Raw genomic sequence first — 21,606 nt, 5'->3', positions numbered from 1 at the left:
TGGGTTGAGTGTTGTCTCACAATGTCATCTGAAACTGATCCAATCAGTCTACTAACCGTTTACTCAGGGCTGGAGAGAATGCTATAGCTTTGCTCTGGAAACAGGATTGATGTGGACACAGGTTTTTGAGCAGGAGGGAATGATACTTTAACGTTCAGAAGAGGTATGGGGGGAGGGGCATATGTAAGCACTGCAGAAATTGTATTCGAATATTTCTTTTTTATGAATTTAATTATTTACAACAGCTAAACAAATAAATTAAATAAAAACTTAGAACTACATTTATAAACGTGACCAATAATACTGTCAATGGATATTAACAGTGGCACACCTAAATAGTGTCCCTTGCTGACCAGTGTCCAATGTATATGACATTGAGAAAATAGGCATTAAATAGGTATGGATCCATACCCTGGACAGTAATGGGTTAACCCACATGTCTGTTGTAATGCATACTGCATATCCATTGTATTTGTATTCCCTGGGGGGAAACAACAGTTGTATTAATATAGAGTTTAAAGGTGACTATTTAGGCCAACATTTCCCACATCCTCCTCTTATAAAAAGGGAAATGTATATCTGGTTTGAACCTCTGCTAATTAAAAGAACAACTATGAACAACCTCTAAGAAACTGAAACAATTTATAACATAATATGTAGGCATATGCCGTTTGAGGTGATTGGGAATGCTGCAAAGCAGTACAAATATTTCAAAATCGCAGACATATTTTATTTATGGGTGTATAGACAGTGTTAAGAGGTGACCGACGGTTGGCAGTGTTGCCTCCCCCACCCCCCCAACTGCCCTTAAACCCTATCCCTCCCCCTCCCCTTGTCTTTGTGTAAATGAACAGAGCCATGCTACCAGTGTTTACAGAATAAAAACTCTGGACATTCCAGTTTATTACCAGCATCACACCCACTGAGCAAGTGATTCAGCAGGGGCGCCACAATAATGCTAAATATTTACTGACTATTCTTCAACAGTTTGGACTGGAGCATTGTATATGTTTGGTAAGACAAACCACATGACGTACCCTTTCTCAACAAATAGTAACACCTATATAAAGCAATTAACACATTTTCTATTTTCAAACTCTACTACTATAAGCCATCTTAAGCCTTTTCATGGTCCTCCACCTGTCCTTGATCATCACGGCTGCCCTTCCTCTAAAGAGGTAGCTTTCCATGATAACCTTCCTTTTCCTTCCTTGAATCTTGAGACCCCTTTCTCAGTCTACCTTGACCCCTTCCAGGTTCACTTCTGCAGAAAGAAAAGGACTGTATTAATGTAGCTCACTTCACTCATGCAAAGCCAATAAATCAAGGTTATTTTTCTGCTTTTGGTCACCAACGCACAAGTGGTTGCTGGTAATACTAAGGCATGTTGACACCTAAAGTGCAATGCTAACTACCTATTTAGGAAGGTTGTCACTCATTTTATTTCATTAGTAAGTATTAACACTCATTACATTTACCATGGTATCCCTGGTATTTACCTCATAGCCTTACTATGTAATAGGTTTGGGTTTGATAATCTCTCCTCTCTTCAGTGGCATGAAACTACAAGTGTGAAATAAGATCCACGATTCTCAATTTAGGAAGTGCACAATCATCTACAAGGTTACAGTGCCTGATTGTCACAAGGAGACAGGTGATGCACTGGTCGTTCACTGGTAGTTCACTGGCCCTTCTTGTGAGACTGGGTTCAAATCCAGCTGATTCCATCTTTAGTTTAAAAGAATTGGACCATTTCCTATATAGACAATTTCACAAAAGTGAGATGGCACAATTATAAGTGATACAGACTGCCAGTTGTTTAGTGTTACTTTATAGTTTATGGATTTTCTAAACATGTGTTACTAGTAAACTAAACTGTGTTTACATGTTTAAGGTGGCAGCCTTTATGACTAGTAAACTAAACTGAGGCATTTGCACATTTAAAGGCAACCTTATTCATCAGGACATGGGGTGAGAATTAGCAGATTGGGTGAGGAATCACAGGACAGTTATCACCCAAGGAGAGTTCTAACAGGCAAGCAGAAAGAGTAATTGCGTGAGGTGTTTAAGACAAATGAGATGTGACATCATAGCAGGGCAGGATTCAGTTCTGTGGGTTTCTTTGTAATGTATTAACCGCTGAGTCCGGGGGGGGGGGGGCAACTAGGTCAGAAGTGAGTGATTTCAGTTTTTACCGTTTCAATAACACAAAAGTTTAAATCTAGTGCAGGCTTCAATTTTATTCCATTCGGTTTGAGTTCGTCTGCATTGCAGTAAGTTATTTTTTAATGAATCGTATTGAAAACATTGTATTGTTAACTTTAAAAACGGGTTATATAAGTAAATAAAAATAACATACCTTATTTTATTTTTTTCTCCTCCAACAAAACAAATTATGTATTTTGTTTCTCTGTATTAATCATCAGCCATTACGATAAAAAATCACATACAAAGACATAAGGACGATATACGCTCCTTGCAAAGGAGCTGACTCTTTTGTACAGAGGGGTACAGTGCGAGAGGTCCCGGGTTCGCGCCCACCCTCCGCCAGTGTGTGGATTGCCTCGCCCTGTATGATGCGCCTGCCTGCGTGCGGAAACTGGGATCGCTACAATATCTACAGCAACAGGGAACTAACTTTCCCATCACCCACGTAACCTCAAACTGGCTCTACTGTCAAATAAAATGACATGATCTTATTAGCAATTTCTGGTATATGGCTTCCCTTCAGATTTTATCTTGAGTTTTTCAGTGTAATCTAGCGCTGTAAATGGAGTCTTAATCAGCCAATCAGCTGCGTTATCCTGCATTTGACTTTTGACCCCTTCACAGACATGAACCAAAGTAAAACAATAACAACAGGTAGGGCCCTATTTAGCAACGTTCGCAAACCTCTAGTCTAAAGCAATAGCAAAACACCTTTGAGGGCAGTTTGAAAACTTTGCCTACCTATGATTTAGCAACACGTGTTTTGTGCCTACTCGGCAAGTTAGCTATGTAGCGATTTAGCAAACCGTCAACAGCGTTAGCGTTTGCGTTTCAGTGGACTGGTGAAACCAGGTCTAAACTGTGCGCAAATTACATGGTCGGCTGTAAATACCTGTGAAACTACCAGAGAAGCAGGCAAAGAAAAGAAAGACAAAAAAAGTATAATAAAAGAAATATTGTGTGCACACTGGATATTTTATAATGTGATACTTTTAAGGTGATTTTGTAACAGTTGTAAGTTGCCCTGGATAAGGGCGCCTGCTAAGAAACACATTAATAATAATAATAATAATAATGTAAGAATTATCATTCTATTTAATTAATGGTAGGTTTTATACTAGTGGTATTAGTGTTCTTACAATTCACGTTTACTGTATAGTGTTGCTGAAGTGCAAGGAATCTAGTCCAGATTTACTGTTTTTTTAGGGGCTCAAATAACAGAATACCAACATTTTTTTTTTTAATTATTTACTTTAGCAGTTGGAGCACAGCATTGGCACAACATCTTCAACATAGATAAGACAAGTATTTTAAGATTGCAGTTCATTATAACCACCAGTGGATCAGACCAGATTTGTTTTTGTTTTTAACTGGGAAGGACTTTAATGCAAGATTACCTTTATAAACAACCAAGCTGCCTCTATGTTTCACTTTTTTTTTTTTTTTTTACTTTTAGAAAAGTGAATATTTCAGCACATAAGGTGTGTAAAACTTTAATGCTGTTTTCTGTTTTTAAGCAATAGTATGGATAACTACCCTGGGCCTTGCTACACCTGTGTAGTTTGTTCACAAGGTAATGGTAAGTAAGTATATATAATGACTAAAATCAAAGTGTTAATTAGCCTTAATCTAAATCTTTATCAATGTATTATATTCATTACAAACTACTACAGGGAATATTCACTACAGTGTGAATCTCCTTAGTGGATTTATATCACTAAACATCTATTTTAATGATTTCAATGATTCCAGTATATACAACTAACTCCAAATCTGCTATTAATTAAATAGACCCCTATATGTCGCAGTTCATACTCCAATACTCATCTCGCTCCAATCAGATCATGTTACATACAACAAAGGTTTCAGGATGCAGTTTTGTGTAATGTTATATGCAGATTCTCAGCACAATAAATAGGGGACCAGTAATACTACTGTATTTACAAAACTAATCATAGGTAAGAAAGTAGATTTTAAAATGTTGGCCAGCTCTCCTTGAAGGGCTCTTGAGTATCAGGTTGCTTATTTCTAGTTTTGTAACCCAAAAGGATGTTTTTCTCTTTTTATATATAAAAAATGTTTTGTATTGCTGTTCTGCTGTTGGTCAAGCCTGACAGGAAATAAGTTTTTTTTTTTAAATTGTCTGTTCTGGGAATGCCCTTCATTTAAACTGTACTGTATATTCCTACCCAAACAACTTGCCTTAAAATTTGTACTTTTGCCGACTTAAAAAAATCGATTAACAGCAAGATTGACTTAATGAGCCTTTCTTTTTACTCCTGCAAATGATGTGTTGCACATTTGAACTCAAAGTTTGTGTTGAAAGTCATATCTCTAACACTAAAACAGTAAGGAGAAAAACACACAAGCCTACTGCAATCTTGATCCTGCGTCTTCCAATGAATGCTACAATGTGCGGCTGTATTTTATTTTCACTTTCATATGTGATCGTCTTTTTCAAGTAATACTGTAACAGGAAATGGCGTTGCAGTGACGTCAGGCCAGAACTTATTGCAGTTCAAAAGAACACGCTGTGCCTGCTATTTTTTATTAAAGACAACAAAAATAAACGAAATATTTAAACAAAACAAACACTGCTCACAGAGCGAAACAAAATATTTAAACAAAAATAAATCACGAACACAAAATAGACCTAAAGGTCCGGCTGGGCAGTAGCCTTCACAGATCCTTTGTTTCTTTTTCTACGCTCCTCCCCTGCTCTCGTTCACTCCTCTGAACACTCACCCTGAGGGGAGAGAGCTACAGGTATTTGTGCAGATGACCATCTCCCGATTAGCAACACATTAATCACTTAATTCAGGAGATGGCCACCTTCTGCACGGGGTTAATCAATCCTGGCATCCTGGAGTTATTCCCTCGCCTCTGCCAGAACACGTTTCAAAATAAAAAACAAAACAATAGCAAAACGCGGGTACGCCGTCAAAACAATAACAAACCACACATGGCGTTCCGCCGTCATTTATATATATATATATATATATATAATAAACAAACAAAATAACAGGCGCGGGAGACCCCGTTCTAAAAATAACTGAACAGGGCTGCTCACCCTGTTACATTTACCCCCCTCCCTTGTGCAATGTACACATGGCTTCAACTGCCACCTCCCTCCTCAGTCTCAAAGACCCGGAAGAGGGGTTTGGAATAATCCATGGGGGCGGCCATGGTGGGAGGTCTTCATTCCTCCATGTCTTTCTGGCTGGTAGCTCCCTCTTCTGGGGCTCCGAACTGTAGTAGGGGGAACTGGTCTCTTGACCTCACCCCCCTTCTTCATGGCCGGCAACTACCCTTTGTGGGGCTCCGGCCACCGTACTTCCTGCCGCGAAAGTGTGGCTGGGGGAGCTGGTCTCCTGACCTCCCCACTCTTCTTTGTAGCCAGCAGCCCCCTTTTCTGAGGCGCCGGCCCTGGTGCTTCCTGCGGTCCTGCAGGACTAGCAGTGGCCCCAGGCGGCGCAAGCCAGGCAGCGGCCCCAGGTGAAGCAGAGCCCTCATCAACCCAGGCGAAGCAGAGCCCTCAGCGACTCTAGGAGAAGCAGAGGAGAGACAGGAAACCCCAAGCAATGCGGGACCTTCAGCACCTCCAGGCGAAGCGGGATCCTCAGCAACCAAAGGGGATATAAGAGAGACAAAGGAAGCCCTAGGCGATGTGGAGCACCAGGCAACCCCAGGCTATCCGGAGCAACAGGCAGCCCCAGGCGATGCGGACGTGGCATCCTTGGGCGGTGCGAGACAGGGCAGCAGCGGACCCTTGGGAGGCGACGGCGGGAGGAGAGCCAGGACTAGCGATGGTGCTGGGGTTGGCCCTCAACACAGCCACTACAGCCAGGCAGTTTTCCCCAGTGCTCCCTTCAGCAACCTATATAGGGGCTGCTGAGGCCCGGCAGCCTCTTGTCCTGGTCCGTTCTGTCATGAAGGGAGAGGCAGCTCCTGCTCCTCTCCTTTGGGTGGTGGTGATGAAGACAGGCAGCTCCTGCTGCTCTGCTTCTGGCGACGAAGGCGGCAGGGGCGCCTCCCCTTCTGGCGGCGACGACGGCAGGGGCTCCTCCCCCTCTGGCTGTAGTGGGGAAACCAGCAGGCATGCTCCCTCTGCTGGTGGAGGTGGAAGCGGCATGTAGTCCTCCCACTGTGGTGGAGGCGGAACCAGCAGGTACTCTCCCTCTGCTGGTGGAGGTGGGAGCGGCGCATAGTCCTCCCATGGAGGTGGAGCCAGCAGGTATTCTCCCTCTGCTGGTGGGTACCTGGGCTGTGGACATTCGGCCTTTCCCCTCTTAGGTTGTGGACGCACAGACTCCCCCCTCTTGGGCTGTGGATGCACCGGCTCTACCTTTTGGGCTGTGGACGCACTGACTCCCCCCTCTTGGGCTGTGGACGCACTGACTCCCCCCTCTTGGGCTGTGGACGCACTGACTCCCCCCCTCTTGGGCTGTGGACGCACTGACCCCCCCCCCCTTGGGCTGTGGACGTTCAGGCTCCTCCCTCTTGGGCTGTAGTGGGGTTATTTATGCAGGTGACCATTAATCATTTAATTAATTCTGGAGATGGTCAACTTCTGCACACGGTTAATCAATCCTGGCAGAGGATGAGTTATTTCCTCGCCTCTGCCAGGACATGTTTAAAAATAAAAACAAAACAATAACAAAACATACAGCGTTCCGCCATCATTATATATATACATATATATATATATATATATATATATATATATATATATATATATATATATATATATATATACACACACACACACACACACAATAAACACAATAAAAAAAATCCCATATATTACAGGGCAGTACAATATATACAATACAAGCTTAATATATAATACAGTATAGTTTACATTAAGTGCAAACAATGCTACTAAAATACAATAAGAACTAGGATGCAGCAAGTTAGGATTACAACAAGTTATATGACATGTACGATTTATGGAATTATTTTATTATCTATAAGCTATCATAATGAATGTATTTTTCAATAGTCTTACCTTATTTTTCCAGGAAAACAGACCCTTCCTCACAAGATCAGTGAAAGTGCGTTTTTTTTTCTTTTTAATAATCCTTAGTTATGCGGGGTAGTAACAGGAGGTATCTATAACATATTTGTGCTACAGCTTCACAGTGACGAGAAAGACGTTATTCGCAAGGAATACCCGGTCACTTATCAAACTGACTGCAATTTACAGCTAGGTAACGTGGAGAACTACTGGACCAATGTTAAGAAACAATTTTAAACAATGCAGGGCACAGCAGAAAACATGATACCATCGTACCTGGACACATTTAAAAGGTATGGCAGGAACTGTTGAGATGAATTTATAAAAGTTCAGCATCAGATAACACAGTTGCGAAGGGGATGGGTCTAGTGACAGCAAGCAGGCAGACCAAAGAACGGACAGCGGGAACAACAGCAACAAAACATGTTTTAACCCCAAAGCCTCTTTTAAGAGGGACCCAAATATTTTGTGAAAAGCTGAAAGTTTAAGAGATATTTTTAAGAAACTGTTTATTTTCAAAATGGGATAGGGAAACGCCGTAGTTAAGGGAGAAGGAACAGAGCGATCAGAATGGCGAGTTTTGAATTTATTTGAATACTTACTTTGCCATTAATTAATCATTGGTGTCCAATTCAGATTAATCTAATATCTCATGTACACTTCGGTTTCTCAAAAGCGCAACATTTACACGAATCTCGTCGGTGATGTTTATTGCGATACATTCCAATTGGTCTGCCGTTTTTGTTTTTAAATTCTACTGTATGGATATCTGCCAGTGAATTGCCCATTTTTGAAAAAAGTGCAGACCCATGGTGATAAGCTGTAATATCAACACCCCCATGTGAGCAAGTTGACTGATTGATTGAGATTGATGTATTTTAAAACCTCGAGTTAGAACCCCTTAATGTATCTTGTTGCCACTGAACAAGTCCAACCGGTTTGAGTTGAGCGGTGATGGATGCTTGACATATCTGAATTATATTCACTTGTGATTTAAAAAAAAACAAAAACAAACAAACAATAGAAAAAGGTTTAATGATAAGGTATTATGTGGAGGTTAGGCGGAGGGGCCATTTCAAATAGCCGGGGTATAACCACCAAACCACGCTAGCCTAACGGGTCATTTGTTATCTGAAGTATGTTCAGGTGTGTAAATATTTCGAATTTTTTTGGGGGGTTGTTTACGTAAGAGGATAGTGTTGTGAACAATAACACACATGGATAACACATGGATCTGCAGTTAATTTAAAAGTATTAAGTTACAGTACTAAAACATTGTTTTTAAAGAGTGTAAAGCATTTTACGGGCGCGGATTTCTAAAAAACATTCGACACCGGTCCAATGTTTTGTAATGTAAATTATCTATACAGGGCATTACAGCCTACCCTACATATGGAGCATATATAGTATGAAAAACATTTCCGCGAAAATGATGCTGAACGGAGAAGTTATAAAAGGTACGTGTATTAAATTAGCGTTTAAGTAATTTCATTTATACTTAGTAAACAGCAATTATTACATAATGTGCATTTTTATATATAACGAAGACAGATAAATAATCATGTAGTTTGCAATAACAAATACACATGGCTAGTTTCTTACAAATAATTTATAAATTACATGATATATTCATTAATCTGTTATTGAAATGCATAATAAAAACGCAAATGCTGTTTTTTTGTGTAAAGTTTTACTAGTTGATTTTATGACATATAAAGTGAGGAAAATACAGAAATTATGAATTTATTTATCAAATAGGTTAAAACGTTACTACATTATTACCTTTTATTTCAGGGCGATGAGCGTCAGCTGTAATAGCCAATAGAGGCCACTGGAGGGTGTAAAAGAAACGATGTTGAAATAAAAGTAAGTTAGTGTTGAAATAGTAACAATTCGATAGTGACAGCTAGGGGTAAGGTTTATGGGTTAGATGTAGGAGTTAGGTGTAAGTGTAGGAGTTAGGTGTAAGTCGCACATAACTGAAGCTGCAGTTGTATTTTGTTTTACTATATTTTTGTAGATAAGTTTAGATTTTTATTGTCCACATTTTTTTCTGTTGTATAATAAAGGTCAAGGATGAAAAACTTGGTAGAATTTTGTGTTTTTGAGTGTGAATTAAGTTTAAATTGTTTTGCACCGTCTAGCGGCCTGTCGTGGCTACTACACCCGACTCTCACCGCCCTGAACTGAAAGGTTATACGCACTAATGTTTTCGCCTATGTTTCATAAATAAATTCACAATTTCTGTATTTGTTTTAAATGTATCTGTTGTTGTTTAAATGATCTATTAAAGGTTACTGATAAAAAATTTGGCAGAATTTTCTATTTTTGATTGTGAGCAAGTGAACCGAACCCGGGTTGTTAAATATTATACCAGTGATGCAAACATAAAATTATTTCTCTAATTTTTTATATTCCTATTGAGCTTTAACTAATGCTTAAGCTCCTTTTATATTTTAATTGTATACTTAAAACGACTTCTGTTTGAAGCTGCACTGTCCCAAAATCATGTTCAATTTCTCGCTAAAATAAAACACCTTTGTCTATTTATAATATTTCAGTTAGTCTTCTGTGCAGTCAGAAGAAAGGTCTACATTAAAGTTGTTGACATTTAAACTCCAAATGTAGGTTTAATTTTTTTTTTTTTTTTTTCTAGGGCTAGGAAAACAAGCAGCGCTGTTGCATTGTAAATGAAATGAATACACATATTGGTACAGTATTCACATTAATGCTGGGGACATATTTGAATATTCAAACAAACACTATATACATAAAATATTTATTTTATGGTGCAGCACACAAAGTAATTGTAGCTATCAAAATTAATCCAAAATTAATTCATACATTTCAACGTCATGCACATCCATTCACTATACAGGTGTGGCATGTATACTCCTAATGTAGTTCTAGATATGTTTTAAAATTGAAGTACATGTGTGCTGTAACATGTGTTTCTGTCAAAACTGCACACTGCGAGTCCCATGTTCAAATGGATGTTCAAAAATGTTTGTGAATTTTACCAAGATAACAATAACTAGACAGTCACACACCCTGTGTGTTTATTTCCAGCTCCACACAGCGCCATGGAGACTGTTACTAAGCTTGCCTGACATAAGGAGCTTTGGTCACCTGACTAGCAACATATGTAAGAAGATACTATTTAAAATCTTGTTCTGCTGGTCTGCTTTCTTATTTCTACAACAAAAAGGATTACCAAAACAAAAGTAGAAAAGGAGAATAAAAAACTGGTGAAGCAAGATGCATTGCATTACCACAGAAGTATATCAATTATTAGTATTATTATGAAATTCGTAATATTTTGCCAAAGTCTAAAGGGGAAGTCACAGTCATCATACTTGGAAATGGAATATTGCTTTTCGCAGGCCTAACATGGGAACAAGTGCTTCTTTTTCTCTATGTGTAAGTTTTTACTTTTTTTTGCAGATATATGTTTGGTTTGCTTTTAAAATGTTTCTTATGAACACAATAATCATTGCAGTGGGTAGTCTGTACACACGTCCCCTTGGTTATTTGTCTGCAAGAAACAAGGGAAATGTGCAATTTTGTACCCCTTTATTTTTGTTAAAGGAAAATAAAACAGCTATGTCTGATTTCTCATGCCATGATTATTACTTCTCAGGTGTTGTCCAAAATTAGTGCTTATTTGGGTCTGATAAATTAACATGAGTTGTACAAAAAAACAACAGGAAGTACAGAATGTACTCTGCACTCTGTGTAGCAGACAGTCTGGAGAAATGACCCCGTTGATCCATTCAACTGTGCTAGAAGTCCTCAGATATTCTTTAGTTAAGTCCTGTAAGGGAACAAATGCTATCCATTGATTATGGCAAAAGTATCCAATGAGACATTGCAGCTTAAGTGACGTGTTTCTCTGTGGATAAATAGTGAGGGAGCAGAAGAGTTGGTTGTTGTGACTCAAAGTGAAATTATCATCTTGCTAAGGAAACTTTTTTTTTTTTTTAATCAAACCTTGTGCAGTAATTCTTTTACATTACTGTCCCCTCCCATGATAAACATTGTAATAGGATGGATTCCTCGACTTTTCCATGTTCGCTCAAAGTGTTTGAAATGAATTCTGTACTCGGGAACTGCTGTAGAACATGAAGGATGTTGTGTTTTTTTTATCATTCTGTTTTACTGTGTGTTCTGTGCACGGGATGACAGCTATAAATTAGATAAAATGTACAGGAACTGTGGTAAACCCTCAAATGTGATTGGTTGATTTTTTTCTATGTGATTTATAAGAAATTATATTAAGATTTCATATAAAGATACACATACTTTTAAGAATAATGTACTTTAATTTATGTACTTATCTGTTTTGTTATTGGCAAGCAATGTCTTTAAAGATTAAACATGCTTTTAAGTAGCATCATAAATCCCCACCACCACCACCACCTTTTACCCCTCAATTCAGGAGAGCTACTGTATGGTGTCTTTAGCTGGTTGCTAGGCAGCCAAGCCCTTTACACCTTCAGCAATTATTGATCACATTTACAATAAATCAAGGCTTATTGACTTAAAAAAAAAAAAAAAATGTAAAAGATGAAAGCACTTGTTTCCTGTCATAAAGCATGCTTGCATTTAGGTAATGGCATCGCTATTTTATTGTCATTAAGATATAGAACAGGGGGCATAGAGTTCATCGACATTTTGGTATTGACCTTTTGTGTAAGTCTAGTTTGACAAGTGCTTTTTATTTTTTATTAAATGGTAATAATAACAAAAGGCTCGTAAATGTCAATGGCACCTCATTGTCAAAAAGCTCCATTAGGCTTTTTTTTTTTTTTTTTTTTTTTTTAATATATATATAAAATATTAGGGTTTCAAATTCTTTCACCAGTTAAGATTAAAGCCTCACCAACTGCAAACAGGACAGCTTGTCAACGCAATATGGTTATATAGAAAGGTGAAGACACAGGGAGTTTTGATCAGATTAGCTTTGCATTAAACAAGAATTCCAATTGCCCGAGTTGGAAAGGGCATATTGTATTGCAATACCTTTTAAGGAAATTGGTTTCAATTGTAGTATGTTTTCAGTAAGAAATCAGCCTTATTTGATTCTGAATACACTTCCCTCTTACAAAAACTCTCTCACACGAGTTTCAGAAAGGATAACTCGTCCTCAGCATTAATGTGTGTTAACAGTCCATACCAGTACAATATGAATCTTAATAATTTTCTTGGTGTGTATGTGTGTAATATAGCGGTTCAACCTGTTTATATTTATGAAGAGCACTAGCACTGGGCCAAGACTCCGCAAGAACAACCCCAGGCGAGGGTCATTGGTGTAAATAGTAATTGCATATCTTTTAAAATTATATTTTTTTTTAAGTATGGTTACATGTAACTAATTACTGCAGTGCGGTACTGTAATAAACCTAACTCTTGACTGTTACTAGCTTTTTGTTTGGTTTTCTCTCCATTCAGCAGTCCGTATCTTCTGTGAAAATTAAAAAGTACAATAAAAAAATCAGTCCAGAGTCTTTACCTCAGAAAAATACAAAGGTCTTCAATGTTTCCCTGGAGACCCTTCGGGAGAATGGACAGACTGTCTGTGGAGTTCCAGGGATTGTACGCAGCATAGTGGAGTACTTAGACGAGTATGGTAAGTGTGTATGTTCACAGTGTAACAACAGTTGTAATACATCATTATTTCATGTACAGTTCTGACATAGTCGCATATCTAGTTGATGCAGAATACATTTTGGAATCATGTTTCTTTTACATTTCCCTTACTATTCTATGGTGTTCGCAATCATTCACAGGGGTTCTTGTTTGGTTTGTTTGTTTGTTTATTTATTTATTTATTTCCAAACATTGTCATTGAATGGAATGAGGAAGACTGTTTGTTTATTCTGGAACTTAGGATTCTCCAGACAAGCTCAAAGCCAGGGAAAGACTGGTTGATTTCAAGCACTGTAAAAAATAGTAAGAAAAGCACTGGAATTATATATTAATCATACTTGCACAAATGAAAGACATATTTGTGTCAGATTTTTTTTCCTGTATTCAGTGTCAGTGAAGAAGTACATGCAACCCAAGTTTCCAAAAAGGAGGCCAAGTTAGCCCCAGTTGTAGTGTGTTTAACTTGTCAATTCATACATCACATATTTATAGGGCCGACACCTTTATTTATTTATTTAGTTTTTACAATTTGGCCGTTTTTATAGATAGAACAAAGTGTGAGGTGTCTAGTTCACATAACACAATGGTAGATGTTTTTTTAGATCATTATAGCAAAATCAATGTATTTAATCTTTAATATATAAGCTATATGATGATGATGATCTTGACTTTAGCGTTTAACTAAAACTTGTTGAAAACCATTCTGAAAAACTCTTACCAGTTCATGTTCTGTCAAACAATTTTGCACAGTTGATGTAAGCCCAAAGGTCATAGCTGTTACTGAGGTATGTTTCCTGCAGGTCTGGAGCAGAAAGGGCTTTTCCGGGTCAGCAGCTCAGTTAATAAACTGAAGGACCTGAAAGCGAAATATGATGGAGGTGAGAAAGTGGATCTGATTGAAGATGGAGACATCGAGTCTGCATCCGGGTTGCTTAAACTCTTCCTCAGAGAACTGCCGAAACCTGTCATCCCAGGTCCACTGCATGTCTGCTTTGTGGAGGCCTTCAAAGGTACAGTGCCAGTTCTGATAAACCATGTACTGTTTATTATCAATCGCTTATAATAAAACAACCAATCACTGTTTTTGTTAATGGGATATACTCTATATAGTAAGGAGTTTATTAACAAACACATTTGGAATGGAGGGTGTTCATGAGAGCGCTGTTTCACTGGTAAAATTCCCAGCATCTACTCTCCATGTCTTTACTGTAGCCAGGAGCCCTGCTTCCTGTTTCAAGTGATGGATTTCTTTGACCAGTGAGCATATGTTACATTTTTCCATATAGGTATAAGAAGATTAAATCATTTTTGAAAGGGGTATAATCTTGTTCCTGCACCTGTTGTTTGCAGGTAATAAGGACAAGGCTGAATTAAACCAGCACCTGAAGCAGCTGTTGGGTGATCTACCTCAGGAACATTACAGTGTGCTCCGATACCTCTGTAACTTTCTGCAGAGGGTGGCGACCCACAGCCAGTCTAATCAGATGACCATGGAGAATTTGGCAGTAGTGTTTGGGCCTTGTTTCTTTCAGTAAGTGTTTCCATCAACACTTACATTTTAATGTGCCCGATCGTACTGACCCATCTGTCCTTTCAATGCAAAAAGCTCCCCATTCATGTTGCTGTTATTACCACTTGAATTAGCATACCAATTAGGAAACGTGGAGCTATATTACATATGCTTAAAAAATAAGGTTTAACATTCTAAACAGTACAATTATCTGAAAAAATGATAATTTCTAAACAATTGTTAACCTACAATTTAATTTCCATTGCTTCCTATCCAAAGACAATTTTATGAAAACTGGTATCAAGTTTTTTAAACCACATCTACTTCAAAATGTCCACAATAGTTTTTGATAGTAATATCAAGCAAAATGGTTGAATATCAAATCGTGTGATCAAGTTTTTCCTGTAGGTCCCTGTGAACATGTGGGTTGCTGTGCTTAGTGAATGAAGCACCTGCATCACCGTAACAAGGACAAACACAAAGTTCACGGTTCAAGTTGATAATTTAATTCTCCTTAACTGCTTTCACCGATCAAAATAATAAAGCTGGCTCTACCCAACAAAACGAGGGGTTACAGTCCCGAAATAAATACAAAAACCACAGACACAACACAGACGCGTCTCCGGGCAGTGCGTACTCTTAGTGTAGGTGCGGTGCTGGAACAGTGATGCTGGTTAAGTGCAGGTGCAGCGAATCGCTGGCCCAAGGCTGCAGCTCCCAGCTCCGTGCTTGATCAGTCTGCTGACAACAAAACACACACGATTGCAAAACAAAGCACACACTTAACTCTGTTTCCCAAAATCATGTCTCCTCCAATTCATGAATGAAATTTCGCTCACCGCACTAGGGCGATGACTCCTGGTACCGTGACGTCGTTCCTTTCCTGAATGGCTGGTTTCCGACTGCCCCCGGAATGAACTGCCCAACCATTCAGTACGGGGCACGTAATTCCTGCTGTGCAGTGCTCTCACAGGTCGAGAGGGAGATTGGAGATTTAGGTTAATTCGCTCTTTGTGACAGTCCCTCACATAAGAAAACATTAGAAAAGAAGTAATAACACAATAGAAAGAAGTATTTTATTCCAATTCAGTTTCTAGCTTTGCTTTTGCATTGCTCTTTACTTTAGAATCACCAGAGGGACCTGTTGAGCTAGTTTACAGGTAGAAGTAAATTGAAATTAAGTAATGTTGAGCTCACTGTAATAGTCTCATGCAGGAGAAATTGTTATTAACATGGAACCCCCACTATTAGTATTTATACATCACTGAGCTTCCATTGGTTTCTTTATCATTCAGATATTCTGTTATTACTCAATAAAGCATGGTTAAGATGACAGAAAATATCTTTGGACTGGTGGGTGTCTGTTCCACAAAAAGGTAGAAATCTTCATAGTACATTCTTCAAGAACTATTATTGATGAGTATAAATAACTAGCTTTAGGACTTCACCTGATGAACTTAGTGAGAGGGCCACTGGCTACAGGCGCAGGAACTTCTCAACAGCGCCACACGTTACCTGAAAACTACCTTTATTTTTGATTGGAGAGAAGATTTAATTTTTTTTATATACGTCCCATACAGACAAAAGAAAGTTTGCTTTCTCTCCACAGTGTTCCCTTCAGCTCCAGTATGCAGGAAGAGCAGTCCCTCTGTAATGCTGTGCTGCTGCATATACTGCATAACTTTACTGTCCTTGTGGAAGATGCAGCTGGTGACAGAACTGAGGAGAGACCAGAACCCACTGACACAGAGGTAGGACTACAATTCAATCAGTAATACAACTGGGTCAGGGGTACCAGAGCTTTGGAGGGGGGGTTTGACAAAAGAAACAGGTGCACAGTGTGTGTATGGGGGTGTTTAGATAGCACACAAAGTTTAGTTGCAGTTATATTCTGCCTATACTTTTACTTCATTAGATGTTTGTTTGAAATAAAAATGCATTCTCAGTAATTTTCCTTTAATCCCGAAAATGTATTTATAATGTCCTTTTTTTTTTTTAACCTGTATACGCTACACCTTTTTAAAAAAAGGTCATTCATATTAATGAAATAAGATACTGAAGTCAGTATTTAATTCAGGTCAGTATTTAATTGTTCCTCGGTTTTTAATATAAAATTATTTTGCATAGAATGTATGTGATGTCCACGGTTGCATTAAAAAGTCCAGAATTGTTTCCTTTTTGGGCTTCTTTCACTGAAGAACACTTGGTATTGTTAGTCAAACAAGCTTTCTGTGTTAGTCCTTTCAAAACTAATGAACTTGAGTACACAACAATTTCATTCAGTAATGTATTGCATTGTTTCATTGTCTTTTAACAAGTCAGATGTTTTACACTATCCCTATTGGGTCACCTAATAAAAGCAGTGTGGAGAGTAAGTCATGCGATTTGTTGCTTGCTGGTTTCAATACCTTTACTTTCCTGCAGGTTAGGGAGGAAAATTGGGTGGTGAAAGCTTTGTTTGTAAAGGTATTTTCTGTTGCAATCCAGTACCCAAGCAGCAGCAGTGCCTCTCCCCCAGCTGGTTCAAGCAGCTGACATTTTACTGTCTGCTTTACAAGATCCAGTAGTGCAGATTATCTTTCTCCCCTTTTATAATATCCAAAGACAGCAAGCTTTAATTCATCTCTCAACGATGCCCTTTGGTGCACGATCGCCTGGAATCACTCATCATTATCATTGCCAATTCTGTTTACCACGGGCCCTCTCAAATCCTATAACAAATGGCATTGCAAGACAGAGGAATTCTAATGTGTTTTATTCATTTGAGGGTCATGCTTACTGAGGTTTTTCCTGAGTAGATCCTCAGTTAAACCATTGCAGTTACCTTGTGGATCTATATTTGAATCTGCCTCCATTAAACCCAGAACCCACAAGCAGACGTATTCTTCTCATTATATTGCATACTGCAGTACCTAACAGCTAATGTCTCCAGGTGTTATATGCCTGCTTTACTTTCTAACAGTTCCTTATACAAATGATGCATTTAGCATCAATAACAATAAGGATATTACCAATTTAATTACATTTTAATTTTTACTAACAGAAAAAGAAAAGCTCTTTCCAATTATGTTGTTTCACTGTGTTCTGATTGGGTGTGTATTAATAAAGTTATCCCATTTTGAAATGTGATAAGCATTGGTTGTTGAATGTACTGTAATAGAATTTGCAGCGTCTACAAATAAACCTGAATGACTCTTCAATGCTTCACATTAAGTAAAATATATTTGTATTAGTAACCTCTGGCATGAAATGGTTTTTCATTATTGCTCTTTCTCAGTTCTAATGCTTTACTTAGTGCCAAAGTAATGGTTGATGCGGTATCTCATTTCCCTATGTCGTGAAATCAGTGGTTTTGTGAATAATCCTCATGTTGCCTCATTTTGTTTCTTCTACCAACTTCTCTTTACCACCATGCGGGCGGTTTCATCTGAAGAGCGGTTGGTTATCGAGAGCTGTCTGGCTACCTTGTTTTTGGTTGAAGGATCTTGACGAGCAGAACCAATGGGCCAACCATACATTCATGTATAGTAATGGGAAAAGCAATAATCTTTTAGCGCTATTTCAGTTAACGGACTGAAAGTAAACATTTTTGTGGATTGTCTTAGCCAATTGGATTTGTATGGTAGATGCTTTAGGTTGTCATTTCAACTTCAGAGGGCATCTACTCCCAAAATGTAACTAAAAAACGCATTTGAAAAAACAGATACTCTAAAACTATTTTTGGTTCTTATCAGCTTAATCTCTCCCGTGGTAAATTCTTGCAGAACTTCTGTCCTGCGTTGAAGGCAATTTAATGTAAGACAAGATTGGACTGAAAATAGGTCATAGGTAAAAAATAAAGTTGAATTTGTTTATCTAAGATGGCTGCCATGTTGTAGTCATGTGTTTGTGGATAATAAAGATATTAAGCTTTGAGTTATTAATTTGGTCAAATTCGATTGTTGTGTATCATACAAGAGAAAACTAACCTTTTTGATTTAGTAGTTCCAATAGATTTTGTTGGTCCTGCAGAATCTTTTTTGTCTCAGTTCCTTTTAGACATCCACATGTCTAGAAATGTTCGCACAGATGTATTATAATATATTCTTACTGCACATATATTATCCATTTTGCATTGGTGGCAGCAACCCTTGAAGTTAACATTAGTAAATGGGAATAAAATGAAAAACAGGCTCATACTGCATATATTTCTGTTGTGGATTGGCTATAAATGTAGCTTGAATTTTTTTGATGTATACATTAATAAACTATTTATTTATTACTACGGTCCTTAATCATCACTAAACCTGTGCAGGAGGTTTCAGAGGCTTTACAACTCCATGTGAAAACTCAATTTCTGATCCATCTGCATTAAACTGCCTATTTGAGTTGGCACTGAGAAACAATAATGAGAGCATGCAAGCAGGGAGGCTCAGAAATAGATCACTGCATGAGAGCAGTATTATTGGTGTAATCTATTTGGGAAAACATTTGTAAGATGACCAGATCTTAGTTAAGACTTTTTTTTTATAAAGGTGAATTTTGATCTCGGGTTTGACGTTTGGCTGCTTTCACAGAGATTATCACTATGCCTAATTTTACTTTGTGTCACGATGATGTATAACAGGACAACAATGTTCCTTTTACTTGATGACACTAGAACATGGTTCCAGACACGGTAGGATCATGTATTGTACTATATTAGAATATGTCAAGACATTTCACTGCAGATTACGCATTCCTTGACTAAATAAAGATGATACCTGTTGGCTAGGAAGGAATCAAAAGAGAACTCAAGTGCTGCATTGGTTTCTATGGAAACTGCGATTGCCTGTGATTCAGCTTGAACTGGCTTTCTGGTTCATGATGTAGGATTTGAAAGCTTTTTTGTCACTGACATTTAAAAAAAAAAAAAAAAGTGCTACTGTCTGTTGGTTGGCACAGCAAGATACCAACAAAATTATATGAAATATAAAACAAATAGTTACACATACTGGCCTGTATTCTTTTTTTTAAACTATTGTAAGAATTTGTTTGGATTGCAGTGATCAATTTCTGTAAAGTGCATCAGGTACCCAGGTATATGTATATATATAATATTATAAGATTTGTTTCTATTATATATATAATATATATATATAAAATTGAATATATATGTTTTATTAAAACTAAATTGTACAGAAAAGACATTTAAAAAAAGGTTGCTTTGTAGTCTTTTTAAACTTATTAGAACCTTGAATGGAATGGTGTACAGATTGATCAAGAAAACCCCAGTCTCACATTCTGTGTTTTCTGTGATATATATTTTTTTCAGCATCTGGTGGCTCTGTAAATTTACAGTTTGCTACTTTGAGCAATTACTTGATTAGCATGTACCTCCCCTGCCATGTCTGTTAATATAATATTAGATAATAACTATTAGGAATGATGCTGAAAAAGGATACCAACATGACCTACATCCACTGTGTCTGTTAAATCTCAGTTTGACTTTTCATTTCTGTAACAGGGTCGCTGCACTGTAATGTCAAATGTAAATCAGGACATGTCTGTCACAGAAGAGAGTACAGAGACCCCTAATGCTCCTGCTTCATATCCTTGTGCTCAGTTGGTAGGTAATGAACTTACAACCCTATCTTTCATTGTTGTTGTTCTTTCTTTTTTACCCTTCATGGTAGTGGTTATAATAATCTTAGCAAACTTCTTTGTTTCATGAATATGTGAAAATGTCAACCTGACCCATACTCAGTTGCCAGGAGCTATTTCTTTTTCTTTTCGAATTAGACAAATTTAAGAGTAGTGGGCAGGAATAACTGGAGGCATGTTGTGGGTTTTGTTGTTGCTTGTGGTCATAGTTCTATATTCAGTATAGTGAGTGGAATGTATGACACCTACAATATAAAACTACCATTTTAAAATGTGGACAATGCTTAATTTTTACAGGGGTTACAGCTAATGATGTATATTGTTTAATGACCGCACTCAAATAAATATAGATGCAGAGTAGTACAAATTTGCAAGATTGCACAAGTGGGGCTGCATAGGGTTAGATACACACATGGAAAAAATAAGAATGTGGCATTGGCCAAATTCTTTCTGCCAATGTATCCTATAGTGTCCTACTAAAAGTGAGACAACATTAGTAGTAAATATACAGTTTTTGTCCTCGTTTGTAGTCTTTAGACCCTTGTCCTTTTCCTCCATTCACAGTGGTTGCCACTGTTTAGATCGGTTGAATGGACTGCAGAAGCTAATGTATGATGGTCTCTATTCTATGGCAGGTAAAGCGGAGGACGCCGGTCCCAACACCCCGTACCAGGGTTCCTGCCAGAAGTCTGGGAACAGCAGACCCAGGCTCCCCCACATCTTGGGAAATTCATGTGGCTGAGGTGCCAGAAAACAGCATGGCAGTGTTTCCTCCCACAATGAGCACAACACGATTTACAAGGTAAAGCAAATTATTTTCCTTGTAGCACTTCATTACAGTGCTCAGTAAGCTAGGCACCAGAAACATGTAATGATTTTTGATTTAATAGTACATCACAAGTACATATTTCTATATACTGTGTCTAGAGATATGCTTATCCAGTTACAATTATTTTTTTTTATTTAGATTCTGGTGGTCTGTCACACTTACTGTATGTTTTTACATATAGTATCTAGAGAATTAAATACTTCTAAAGAAGCTAAATACTTAACAAGCACTTTTGGATGATTTTTTATTTTTTTGTAATGTTGGTCTTTATTTATTGAAACAATGGCTGTATTTCGATCAATTAAGTAACCCCTACAGCACCCCTAGTGGTCATTTTTATTCTGGTCTCATTACAGTCCTTGGTCAGGCATGCTTAGAGACAGTCTTAAAGGTAAAATACTGTATTACTTTGTTAAACACACCAAATGAGCGCAAAAAACAGTAATACATGAAGATTTAAAAAATATATAAATATTATGCAAAGGCTATTAAGTATTCATTTAATTGAACTAATAAAGTGTTACCATTTTTATAGAAATTGGTTAAGCCCTTTGAAAATGTACTTAATGTGTGTCTGGGGACAAACTGGTCCATTGCCCAGTTCAGATTTTCCACAGCTGCTTTTCAAAGTTACCAGATTTAATTTTCTTTCATGGAAAATTACATAACACAACATCATAACCAAACACATTTACAACTTAGGAGACTATCAAATGCAAAGTGAATTAATAGACGTTCTATGCAGCAGATCGGACCTGATCTCTTCGCCCC

At 37.9% G+C, this 21,606-nt stretch overlaps 1 protein-coding gene across 3 annotated transcripts in view; it reads left to right on the top strand.

Annotated features, from left to right (window-relative positions):
• Positions 1 to 10,391: 10,391 nt before the first annotated feature.
• The window catches only part of LOC121325998 (protein FAM13C-like), a 48,482-nt gene continuing 37,267 nt past the window's right edge, over positions 10,392 to 21,606 (top strand). For all 3 annotated transcript variants that reach the window (XM_041269125.1, XM_041269123.1, XM_041269124.1), the window contains exons 1-7: positions 10,392 to 10,645; positions 12,677 to 12,854; positions 13,675 to 13,884; positions 14,225 to 14,405; positions 15,994 to 16,135; positions 19,870 to 19,971; positions 20,642 to 20,808. In XM_041269125.1, the coding sequence (XP_041125059.1) occupies positions 10,616 to 10,645; positions 12,677 to 12,854; positions 13,675 to 13,884; positions 14,225 to 14,405; positions 15,994 to 16,135; positions 19,870 to 19,971; positions 20,642 to 20,808 (1,010 nt within the window). In that variant the 5' untranslated portion in view covers positions 10,392 to 10,615. The remainder of the gene's footprint in view (positions 10,646 to 12,676; positions 12,855 to 13,674; positions 13,885 to 14,224; positions 14,406 to 15,993; positions 16,136 to 19,869; positions 19,972 to 20,641; positions 20,809 to 21,606) is intronic.

The sequence above is a fragment of the Polyodon spathula genome, chromosome 13 (genome assembly GCF_017654505.1).
Source record: "Polyodon spathula isolate WHYD16114869_AA chromosome 13, ASM1765450v1, whole genome shotgun sequence".
Taxonomy (NCBI): domain Eukaryota; kingdom Metazoa; phylum Chordata; class Actinopteri; order Acipenseriformes; family Polyodontidae; genus Polyodon; species Polyodon spathula.
The sequence above is the reverse complement of the archived record's forward strand: the minus strand, read 5'-3'. Positions and strand labels throughout refer to the sequence as shown.